This window comes from Ptiloglossa arizonensis, chromosome 9 (assembly GCF_051014685.1).
Source record: "Ptiloglossa arizonensis isolate GNS036 chromosome 9, iyPtiAriz1_principal, whole genome shotgun sequence".
NCBI lineage: Eukaryota > Metazoa > Arthropoda > Insecta > Hymenoptera > Colletidae > Ptiloglossa > Ptiloglossa arizonensis.
Genome location: NC_135056.1, coordinates 3940794 through 3954083, shown reverse-complemented (window position 1 = coordinate 3954083; position 13290 = coordinate 3940794). Strand labels below are relative to the sequence as shown.

Sequence of the window (13290 nt, the reverse complement as noted above, 5' to 3'; positions counted from 1 at the left end):
TTTCTATAATTATTAAAATTTTTGAAAAATTTTATGCTACGTTCTAGATAATAGTTTCTAATTTATGAACCAACAAAATTTTGTTATTTCAGATCTCCCACTTCTTGCCAATTGTGATGGCCAACAAACAATGTTTTACTAAAAAGGGTTCTGGAAATAGTGAATAACTTCGTTAATTTGTACGATTTTTACTTTTGCAAAATTGTAAAATAAAGCAGAAAGTTATATTTATATTCTCTGAAAAAAAAAAACACATTTTTACTTAGTAACTACTTATAAAAAAAATTTCCAAACTTTATCCATTTTTTGACGCCTCAGAGTGGTGACCTCCCTTAATTATAAATGCTTTACATTCAAATAAAAATTAATTCTTACTCAAAGATTTTTTTTCAAACATTTTTTAAAACATTTATTATTTTAAGTCTTTGATAAAAATTAAAAATACATAAATGGTTCAATGACAATAATCATGCCATTATACTCGGCTTTGAATAAAAATAAAACACTTTTTAAAAATAGGGTTTTTTTTACTGATAGGACCCTGTGGATACTTCTCTACTCTACGACAGTTGTTTGATTATTTTGTTCAAGAAAAAGTTAAATGTTACTTTGCTGCTTTGTTGAGTAAGAAGTACTTAATATTCAATTGAAAGCAAAGCTTATTTTGTCGAGTTCATAGTCTAGGTAAGGACTATGTCTTTTATAATCCTCATGAATTTCAATTTGGAAAAACTTTCACAAGAAGTATAGACACACAGGTAGTTAAAAAGGAACTAACTTGCTGTTATATACATCATGATACGTAGCATAACTAATATTTAGTGTACTGCAACTTTCCTGATGACATTTTGCTACTAACAGTTGTCCTGGGACAATTGCACATCCGGCTTTCTTGAATGTGCCTGTGGTATGTGATGAATAATATATATTCTGTATTAAAATATAAATTGTTATAGGCAATGAAAATTCTAAATTTTACAAACACAGTATCAAATATTTCTTTAAAGAAGGGTTTGTTTTATAATTACTTCCCATATTTTATTGCACTTTCCCAGAAAGAGTACATTTTTAACATGTTATTTAATCATGAATTGGAAACATAACAAATTACAGATATCTGGAATATCAAACTCAGAAAAATAAAAATGTATGATTTTGTAGTCCTATATCTGTCACTTGTTTGAAGATCAAATCTTATTGCTAACATGGGAAAGAAACAGGAATACACCATGTCATATAATAAACATAGTGTTTAGCGTCTGAAGGCCAAAACCCTTATAAAGTAATCTTTTTGTAATTAAAAACAATTTGACTTATTTCTAATTTGTCAAAGCATTCCCATTAGAGTGTTTTTACTTTTTCCTAGGATCTGTTTGAACTATCTAATATGTTTGGAATCAGTGACGGATTAAGTATTGAGAAAGCCTCAAATGCAATCTGTTTTTGTAACCTATTTTAAAAGTTGAGTATAATATTTTTTTAAGGGTATTTTCTGTTTATTTCAAGGCCTTTGCAATACTGACATTCAGGTGTCTCATAGGTGAGGGTGCATATGGCTGCCTGGGGCCATTTGATGTCACAGCAAAAAATGACGGGTTGGAATTACATATACATGTTGTAGCTGTTAAAGGATTAAGCATCCCCACTATAGCCCAATATACTGTCCTTCCTACTACTGTAATTCATCCCTAAGCGTTATTTTTTACCATGATGTCAAATTTCCACAAGTGATGGAATTTATCTTTGCTTGTGAGGAACCTAGTGCCCATGCTTGATGTTAAAAAAGAGAAATACCATTCAGTTACTCATCAATTCTTAAATTTTTAAAAAGGAACGACCTTGTATATTGAGCATTCATTTAATTATACTATGCACCTTGATATAAAATTGAAATATTGCACATCATACATCTGTGTTAAGTGTAGCAGAAAAAGCATTGATTGGAATGTATTAAGAATTTGAGAAAAAATTTTCGCTAAAATAAAACAGATATTGAGATATATGTCATGTTAACATTTGTGCACAAATTTTAGTCTTAATAGTATTTAGTAATTAATAAATTTTTGTAATAAACTTTGGAAGTAAAAAAGTATATATTTGAAGATTATAATCAATACTACGAGAATAGGAATTATACAATTTTTGCAAATTGCATAAATTTTCTTACAGATGAAAATTAAAGAATGTTATGACAAATATATTCTATGAAAATAAATGTTCTTTCTCTCACCGCCATTAAAATAAATACTTGAAACTATTATCGAATCAAAGCTAAAAATTCCCAAGTGAGAATTATATTAGACAGACCAAATGGCACCTTAATTTGAGATGTTGGATCAGTTTTTCCTAAAAGTGGGAAATTGATCAAAATACAGATATAAATTTCAATGTTCTTAAATATCTAAATATTTTAAATATGATGTAAAAATATGTAATAATTGTGTATTGGGCGGATTTTAAAAAATTAAAGTTTACCACAGTTTTGTCATTTTTTTAGGTTTATCTCATCTGTGTTATTTTTCTTATAATGTTATAGATTTGTAAGGTTGTTAGCGATTTATCGAACGAGTAAATTTCTTTTTCTACAAAATATAGAAACCTAGAATTCACTTATATTTGAAAAATTTGAACAGTCGAAGTCTTTTATAAAATGCCAGCAGTTTATCCCTAAAATAGTTGTGAATTATATATTTGTTGGAGTGTTGAAGTATTTACGCCGAGATTTCAACTAGTTCCAAAATTGTAATTCCAATTGTGCATATTTGTAGGTGAAGGAAAATTACAACCACTCATTGTTTCCCTCTATGTGGGAAACAGGCATTCATATGAAGTTTTCACTTAAAGCTTAATTAACGATAATCTTTTATTTAGTATTTCATTAAATAAAAGTTAGTTGCTTTTTGTTTTCCTTATACTTGGAAGCCTTGATTACAAATTCCAGTAAATCAATGAAATTTTTATGGAATACTGTAATAATGTAATGCAGAACTTTAATATTAGAATTACAATTTTGAAACAAATGTTTTAAATATGACATTAGTAACTATTGAGCTAATTCTAATCTAAAATTCTCCCTAGGGAATGTATTGCTTTACTATTTAGATATTTTCTGAATTAAAATTCTAAAGTTGATTCAAATTACCAAGGCCGTGCCTAAGTATTTTGGCGTTTCAAGGAACGAAGCGTTTATCGTTCAGTTATTTTGCCGTAAATACATATACATATATGGATGTTTTATATTGTCGTCATGTTGAAATAATTAATTTAATTTTCTTACAATTGTTCAACTGATTGATTTAATTTTTGTTATCGCTTTTGTCCCTGCCTTGTCACGGCCCTGCAAACCATGATACGAAATACTTCGTATATGAAAATTATAAAATTTCTGTTATATGATTAAATTATTAAAAGATGCAAGATTATTTATCGTAGTAAATGGAATATAATACTCTATAAATTATATTGTCTTCTATAATGTAACTTTTAAGACAAATTCAAGTTTTGCACCGCATTATCGAGCCATCCTTTGTACAGTAATTCCCATTTTCAAGTAACAAAATAAGTACTGTACTGTCAGTTCACTTAAAAACAGGGTAAGTAGCAATTTTGATTCCAAGTTGAGGTCTAGTTTTGCGTGTACTGTTTGCGAAGAAAAGTAAATAGGATATACCGACAATGAGAGTCATCTAGATATAGCAACAGAGAGTCTCGTCTTACAATTAGATGCATTCGGTGGCCATAACTTGAAAGAGATGCTGCACTCGTATTGGCGTGTCAACTATTAACGTTAAAATAAAAATTGTTATACATTTCATTATATATTTATGAGACTATTATATATACTATCGATGAATAGATAGGCAAGATTTTTCGGTTAAAAATGTGTCTGAGATTACATTCAAACTATTTTTAATTATAATAAATGTTAATAACGGTTTGTTTACCACATCTAAAAATTATTCAAATCACATCATAATTGGACTCATTTTCATCGGGAAAAATTATAAGCTTTATTAGGAAATGATGGCCATGTGAGTTTATGGGTCACTCGCATTAAATAAACATAAACAATGAGACAGGAGGGATGATTTTGGTATTCGAATTCGATATAAAATTTGTAACTTTAAAGCAGGAATTACTGTATATTGTAATGTTCCACAACGATTCAAATATTAATAACTGAATGACGGAGTGTAAATATTTCCTGCAGTCGTTTCTCTTTACTAAAATGTTAATTAGTGAATAGCACGTCGACATAACAATATCTTTACAAATGTTTCGTACACACATGAAATTGTTTCTTTTTTTATACTAGAATCATAATATTATACGGTATAAATATTTGCTTACACCTATTTCGATTGTATATTGTTACTGTATGTTTTTGTCTTTTTGCACAAGGTAATATAGATGATATAATGTACTTGAAAACCTGATAGAATTTTTTTCTGCTGCTAAAACTACAACAATAATAAAGACTGTTGACTGCGTTTAACTACTAACTACCTACTATTACAATATTATATCTGTAACATTAGCACCATATCTGTATTGTTTTGTAAGTGAGTTGCGCAATAAGAGCTTAATGAAATTAACTCAAATTTGCTGCTTATGCTTCAAAACACTTGTCGCATTTGTAAAATTGCACATTATGCGAAGCTTTATGAGTACAAGACAAATAAAATTTCGAAGTATTGATAGCAGACAAAAATCACTTATAATTAGTATAAAGAGGATCGAATATATTCTGTTAGGAAATCATATTGAAAAGAAATTATAGCTTATTTGAGAAAAAAATCTAATTAACATTGCATATTGTTTGTTCGGAAAATAAATCTATGTGTAATATTTAAGAAACGTGTGAAGTTTTATGTAATGTAATGGGAGGTCAAAGAACAGTCTGAAATATACATACAAGTTTCTATTTTTGATGATGAAATGAAATAAAAAATAACAGAGATATATTTCAACATAAAATTAATTGGAAATGTTGAAAGTCTTTCTCACAAATGAAGTATTTGGAGTTGATAACTCGCATCATTAACTATAATAATAAAGAGTATAATGTATTGAAATGCCTATGCATTCTGTAAAAATTCTACATTAATCGGATATATGTATAACAAATATTACTATTGGGAAAAATATTACGGAAATCAAATTATAAAGTATCAAGCGAAGAAACACTTTCGTCATTTTAAAAAGAATTAGAAAAGAAACTTTGAGAATTTAATGTTTGAATAGGAATTGCGTTATTCTTAAATTTATTGTCCGAACAATATGGTTCGCTGTTATTTAAAAACTGAGCATCTAAGTTTTTTATTCGAATGAATAAAAATGTTGTGATTATTAATAACTTTTCTTTTAAGTTACAAGTCTAAAATATACAATTTATAATTACATAAGAACATCTTGTTCATCAAATTGATATTAAGTAGTTAAATGAATTTCAGAGAGCACTTCGCATTTCTATCAACACTAAATAAAAAAATTAAAAGAAAAAAATCAAAACGTATCATTTTACCATTTCAAAGGAAAAATTCAGAGCAGTATAAAGTTACTAAAACTAGCAATTCGTACTAAATCTTATATATGTATATGTCCATACATACATATGTATGTACATGTAATACTCAATTTTGATAGACGATAAATAATTTAGAATAGTTTTAAGTAATAATTCTTCGTGATGTAATGATGTATTTTCTGAAATAGCATTTTGCTCAGATTCAATTTTATCAAATAATAATCATTTTAAAATTGTTCAAAGTTAATTTGGATGATGATACTCTTTATAAGCTTTGTGTTCCTTCAATATTTTGTTCGTGATTTTTATATATAGCATCCGAATTGTGTAGTATCTGATAAATTTTGTTATTAATAATAATAGAATGATACTTATGTATCTGTTATTTAGTTGCTTTTCATGAGAACGAATATTTAATTACAAAAAATGACAAAATATGACATTGAAGACGATTGTATACGAAATTAATGCCATCTGTCTATTCGATCTCAGGAATACCGATTTAAAGATTAAGAGAACATATAGTGCAAGTCTGAGCGATACAATGCGCGTGGAGGTGCGACTGATGTGTGGAGGATGTTGGTGGCGGTGGTGGAGGAGGTGGCATATACAACCACCCGGCACCGGTCCGCCAGACGGTACCTGATGCAGAGGACACCGGATGCAGCGAATTGATATTACTTCCGGTTGTTACATGCGAAGTCGGTCCACCCTCTACTCACATTACCTGAAATAGACGAAGGGTGCTTATTCTAATTTGTTGAAAACTCATGAAATTCTCCAAGTACAATTAAATAATAGACAATTACGCTAATATGAGAAAAATAATAATCAATTGACTATCGCGTATACTTTAGGCTTGTAATGTTAATATTATTTTAATCAGAATGAAAGTCATTTGTATATTAATCGGAGTATCAAATAGTATAAATTTCGAACAATTTTGAATGAATATGTCACATAATAAATCAATTAATTCACGAAATTATATTATTATATATTTATAAAAATATTTTAATAATTTTTTATATATAGGCAACAATTGATATTTGTTATAAATGATGTATTCAAATGCATTATCCTAGTTAATGTAATAACATATGTTAAAAAGTTTTATTTTTATGAATTAGTTTTTATCCATCAGATGTATGTGTAACATACTTGAACTGTTTAGTATTTGTATTAAATTAGAAGAGTATACATTTTCCTCGATTTTTCGTAAATTTATTTTTTATTAAAAGCGAAGATTAAGTTCGCGTAAAATGCAGAAATTTCCTTAAAATTAAATGATGGATTGATTTTCAGTATGGTACAATGAGACGTTTAAAAAAAGCATACATTTTTGAATTAAATACAGACTAATCCTTAGAATGTTTACAAATTAGTTATAAGGCAGAGTACATTTATTTTTGTTATGAAATTCTTAAAAGAAAATTTCACAAATTGTTTCGATTTTCGAATGATTTATTTCAAAAGTATAAATCTATTAAGATGCGATTAAACGGGAACGAAAAGAAACAAATATACTGTTCACACTATATTGTTTTAACGATGTTGATATAACATAATAACGTATAACTGTATCTATCATAGTTGTACCAAATATGTAAATAGTATTAGTGTTTTTCTCGCTTTCTTTTATTTTTTATTCTCGTCTCACTTAATATAGTAATATTAAGTTAAGAATCGTAACATTATTTATAAATTATTTGTGTTTCTATGGTAAAAAAAATAGAGACATACTGTATGTTTCTTATGTATCTGTTGATAACCAGAATCGTGGTTGAAAATGTTTCTCTTTGTGAAAACAAATCGTCTATTTTAACAAGACGATACAATAAATACTTGAATTACTAAAAATGAGCTTCGTTTTAATTTTTCCTTCGAGTAATTGAAAGGTTTTAAAAAACAATAGAATCTAATCAAACATATAACATCCTGGGAGCAACCACCTAAAATATGATAAATTATACATATATTTTACCTGCAAGATTTGACTGGCTTCAAATGCTGTCCCAGGTAGTAATATGACTGGGCTGCTAACATGTCCGCTTTCCACGCATATCATGTTTGGGAATTCATCGTCACCAAAGTCGGGTATGTCACGTGCCTTCTCCTGCCAAGGATTCCAAACCACGGTATCAGGGAAATTGTACTTTTGAACTCGCATTTTCCTACCAGATACAACATTAGTAATAATATGCTCTGGTTGCGTATTCTGGTAAATTCTATCCGTCCATTCACATACTGTTACTACGTCGCGACCTTCTTGAAAAATTTGGTTGTCCCTGGTCTGTAAAAGTAATAAAGGTTGCGTTTACTAAATGTTTACTGAAAGAGTCTTACTTCAAAGTACAATAGCTTCGCGTTGAAACGTACATTTTCGAGTCCGTTCGGACCGTTTTAAAGAAGGATGGTAGCGAATTTAATTCTGAAATCAACATTTCGTATTTCGAACCAACAAGGGGTATTCGCGTAAAGTAGGTCCCTGATTCGGTTCAAATTTCGTACACAATTAGTAAATGTAATCAATAACAACATAGTAAATGTATAGATCGCACAAACATTTTTATGGAAAATAATTTCGATTAAAAAATAAAGTGCAACGAAATAAAAATAAATATACGTTTTTCCTTGGCTGAGAAAATTAAAATTCATTGAATCAGTTTTGCGTAACAATTTTTTTTACTCAGATTTACAAGTTTTAATGTACCTTAATATTTTCTTCATAAGAGTTTTGTTTTAATAATAACTGTAATGCGTTTTGGCATACTTTTTACTAATCTTGTAGAGAAATCTTGCACAATTTGTCGACACTGTTCTTCGATACGAACATGTAATTCGAACAGTAAACTTGACGAGGAATTGTACTTATGTGTTATTGATTCGTGTTTTTTATAACCCATAGACTTTCTACGGTGTTCAATAGGATGGAAAACAATTTTTCTTTCGGTAAACGGTATAATTTGCATACATTTTCCCAAATGTTCTTTTAAAGTTTCTTTATACATACATTGATTCATAATTCTTTGGATTTTGTGCTGTGGACCCACATCATTTATCGTCATACACTCCCATAAAATAAGGGACTGACCTCTGTGTTTTAAAGTTTGCTCAATATGATATGTTTGAACAGTTTACCTTTCGTGAATCCATGTCCAAGATGATATTTCGTTAATTATTCCATCAGACCAGATTCCATGTTTTCGATTAGAAGCAAACCATTCTTTATATTTTTTAGCGAAAGTCAGTTAAGCTTTAATATTCGTTTTGAGACAAGATTGGTTTGTTTTTTTTTTGCTCACAAGGATTAAAATACACCTTTTAAAGCGTTCTTCTAACTGTCCATTTACTAACTTTCATTCCCGTATCTCTTGATAAGATTTTTACTGCCATGCTGTCTTACTGTGAGGACTTTCAACCATCCTTCCATTGAAAACATGTCTTTGCAATGTTTTGTATCGCAGAAGTTGAGTTAAAAGATCATTTTGCAAGAGAGACATTATTTTTCTCGAAGCAATACGAGAAATCGGTTTTAATGTGACCAATACTTTGTATAACGTTTTCACAAGTTGAATAACATTTGTAAACTAAGTCTGCTAATGCGAAAGAACTTTCGATGTAAATGGAAAAATTTTACAGTTACATGCAACGTCGTTGTAATTTTCTTTATAGCTCGTTCTTTACGGTGCAAAATCGATTCAATGAATTTTTATTACAGCAGTCAGGAAATAACATATTTTAAATGAGAAAGAATAGTGAAAGTTTCCTGTGGCAATAATGAAACAGGCATCGAAGTTGATTTTTATTTTATTACGCTTTATTTGATAACGAAAAATATTTTTCATGAAAAGTTTTGCTACTGGTTCAATTTTACACTTTACTGTATGCAGAGAAAAAGTCACTAATCCATAGAGATTACAACTCACGTCTTTGGGATTGGCAATTGGAAATAGTACTCTGTCAACTTTTTGTAAAGTAATTTTTCGTATACACTTTAATATATCGTCTACATAAAAATTATGAAAACTTTAAACATAATTATTTTGAATTATATCGAGTAGTACGAGCCCTGCGTTTACCATGTTACTGTTCATTATATTCACTAACTGTGTATAAAATTTAAACCAAATCGATAACCCACCTTATGCAAAGACCCATTTACGTGTGAATTGTTTGGCAAAGACAGTGTACCAACGAGATGCAGTAAAAGTGAGTGCAATAGCGTGGCTTTTATTACGGGCGCTTGCTATTGCATAGTAGAGTCGATCGCGAGTACGCTTCCGCCGTACAGGGCAATTAAGAGGCGAGCATAATTTTAACACCTAGAGTGTACAATATTTGATGCTCGTTGTATCATGAAAATGATTAGTTTCTTATTTAAGTTGTATCAAACTAATACACAAGGACTTGTAAATAAATAGATGTTGGAACAATTAAATTGAACTATTCTTTAATGATGCAATCCAAAATTTTGATGCGGGGCTAACTATAGTCACCTTTAGTACCCAGTGAGCGTTTAACGGTGGGTAACTATAGTCGTCTTTAACGAGACAAAGATTAAATCCACAGCTGCTGGACGTTCGAATCGAGTACAGATGGCTCGATATGTTTTATTAAGAGACAAACGCAACATTTTAACTAGGAGTTACTATAATTAATCTATCAACTGAGAAATCGTGATGGACTCGCGACTCGTGACTGGACCGTTATTTAACGAAACCATTGCAATGCTCAAATTATACAGAAAGTTAAATTACAGAACGTATTGTATAAATTGCGTACCTTGTCGATAAAAGTGCATCCGTGAAGACCCGTGATTTGACATCTTCTGACGTCTGGTACTTTAAAGTAGGTATGTAATAGCAAATTAAAGCTAAACGTGTGATCTTTACTGGGATTGTACACGCCGATATTAAAATGTAGTTCCTTTTCTCGAAGGATTAGTCTGTATGTTAACCTAAATGGATAATTCCACATTGAGCGGGTGAATTCGCTGTCCATTATAGAGAATATTGCCTCGACGTCACCACTGGGCAATCGTTCAGGTGATTTCTCTACATTCCAGCGAATAATCCTTGCGAAACCATGGGGTGGTCCAAATGTCCATGCTCCAAATTGCGCTGAGTCAAGTCAAAACGAGAGATAATTACTGTTTCATGTGTTGCGAAAGTGTCAGCGGAATTATTACTTCTACGAGAAAGTTCCATAGGCTTTAAACGTGCAATGTTTGAAATCATTATTTTGAAAGTTACTTGTACTATGTAGAGTACATATACAATGGGAATATAACGGTATTAAATGGAGTATAGTGGAAATTAGTTTGTACTGAGAGTAACAATCGATGCAGCAGAAAATGTTTCTTTTTCATCGAATTTCGACTTTTTGGTCACGATGTGGATCTTTTTCAAGTAAGTGGACACATTTCTACGCATAAATATAACGATGAGTGTATCATTACAGAAGTGAAAAAGAACTGTTATAAGGTAACCAAAAAGCAAATTAAAAAATGAATTTTCTTTTGGTCGAGTATTAAACAGATATTATTTCTTTTATTTCTGACGTATGGCTAATAGTTTAAATACAACATTCTGTGATTATTTTGAGCATATTGACAAAGAAAGACTTTTTTCATCTTTCCTCTATAAATGTCAATTGAGAAATGCTTCTTAAAGTAAACTTTCCTAGGCATGAAAAAACAGAAATTTGTTGCTACTCGAATGAATGTTCAAAAACAAATCCTATTGAATTTTAAGAAGAAAAAGTAGCTCCATATTGAATAATTTATTCATAGTATCTCAGTTGTTCTTTTTTCAAATTCTTTGCAAATTACTATAAATTATTAATTATTTAAATCATTTCAAGCGTTTCTCTAATTGTTATAGAAATTATTCCAACATACTGTTTCGTTTTATCTCATATACTTACGAAAAACAAATGGAATGCCTCCTCTAATAGCTTTCTTTCCGTCGAATACAGCCTGCTTACTGAAACACAGAAAAGGTTGGTTGTTGGTTATAAAATAAAAAGAAGGGGTACAAATTATTGTAGTCGTTTTTTACATAAAATTTGTTTGTGCTGTAATTCCATAATGGTATAAAGAGTAACAAATGTCTCATATTATTCTAAAACATTATCGTATTAAAATAAAGTAATATTTTATACAATACAGTTGTGTGTAGTATAAATTGTTAGAAACACATGAAATAGAAAAATGTAATTGTCTCGGTGCTTTACGCGAAGTTAATGGGTGAAAGAAAATTAAGTGTATTCTAAATAACAGAATTGAGTTTGAAATATCGAACTATTCGAATAATTCGTTATCTAGATATCATTTGAATAAAACGTTTTCATTCGATTAATGAATAACGAATCATTTTTCATTCATGAGTCAAGAATAAAATTTTATACGAATTGATCTTTATACAGATCAAAGTTTTAATTATATATGTAGATGTTAATTCGACATTTACAAATAAACATCCCTCTAGAGAAAATCGTGTCTACTTCGGCTAAATAAAGCATATTGTGTTCTATATTCTGATATTCTAGTACCATGCACTGCTTTTTAACATCATATTTACGTTTGGCTGCTTGCCATGATCAGGAAAGATAGATTTGCAATTGTCGAAATAAAATCAAATGGGCATACAAGGCAACGAAGAGTCGTTTGTCTTTTCATAAAAGTGTGTAGGTATCTAGGTACATGGTCGTAATTTGTTTTCTTTACTTTTAGAAAAACACAATGTTTTCGTTCGTTATTACTCAGTTAGCGTTTTTTTTTTTTATTTAACTTAATTCGTAAGAAACAAAAAATATATATATACACACACACACATAACCGTACAAATGCATTTATAATACTTTCATAAATATATAATCAAAAATATACAAATTTTAATTTTTAACAATGAATAAAATTTGACTATTATTTACACACACACACATGAAATATACTTTATTGTTCATATAAGAGTATGCATTAAAAGAGAAATCAACATACATATTTAGATCTGATTAACTTTTATTAGTTTTTGAGGTTAAGATTCTATACCAAACGTATTTTAGAGAGAAAAGAATATCAGTCCTATAAAGAATTGTAAATCGTGTTGAGTAAAACGTTTTTGTTAGTTTTCGTAAGGTTTGCGACGATACAAAGACTAGTCGACACTGTACATATTCATTTTACTCATGGTACTAGATTCCTCTTAACCAGGTATCTCGCTTGTTTTTATATTTTATTACATTCCCTGTATTTAAACGAAAGCAAAAAGTTTGTTTTACCGGTCAGCGTTAAATGACATACTGATAGTTATTTTATATTCTTGAATTTGGAGTAAGAATTGTCATCTCGAAATAGAAATTTGGCCCATTTCAGATTTTAGGATGGTCTTGAAAGCAAAATAGGTAGCGAATTTGCTCTCGAGTGGAGGTTGAGCATCGTATGAATCGTGCAAGAAAAATTGTGAATGGGAAACACTGAGAGTGAGGCAGCATCACGTGCGGTCGGTTGCTGTAACTTCAAAACGATATCGCACGCGCATCGGTGTATCAAATGCTAATACAAAACCAACATTTTTATATTTTTTATTCTATCTCTATGAAAATATTATGAATGGATTAAAGAGTTTTTTCCAATGAAAATATCTCGAAACACGATTCATTAAGATCATACGTGGACTCTGCTTCATCTGGAGAGCCCCACCAATCTATTTATAATACTTTCGTAAATATATAATGAAAAATATAAACATTTTAATTTT

At 29.7% G+C, this 13290-nt stretch overlaps 1 protein-coding gene across 1 annotated transcript in view; it reads right to left on the bottom strand.

Annotated features, from left to right (window-relative positions):
* Positions 1–5690: 5690 nt before the first annotated feature.
* LOC143151147 (uncharacterized) overlaps positions 5691–13290 on the bottom strand; it is an 81166-nt gene continuing 73566 nt past the window's right edge. Inside the window, exons 3-6 of the mRNA XM_076320000.1 lie at positions 11456–11514; positions 10313–10650; positions 7512–7820; positions 5691–6254 (exon numbers count right to left, since the gene is read on the bottom strand). Of these exons, the coding sequence (XP_076176115.1) occupies positions 6246–6254; positions 7512–7820; positions 10313–10650; positions 11456–11514 (715 nt within the window). The 3' untranslated portion in view covers positions 5691–6245. The remainder of the gene's footprint in view (positions 6255–7511; positions 7821–10312; positions 10651–11455; positions 11515–13290) is intronic.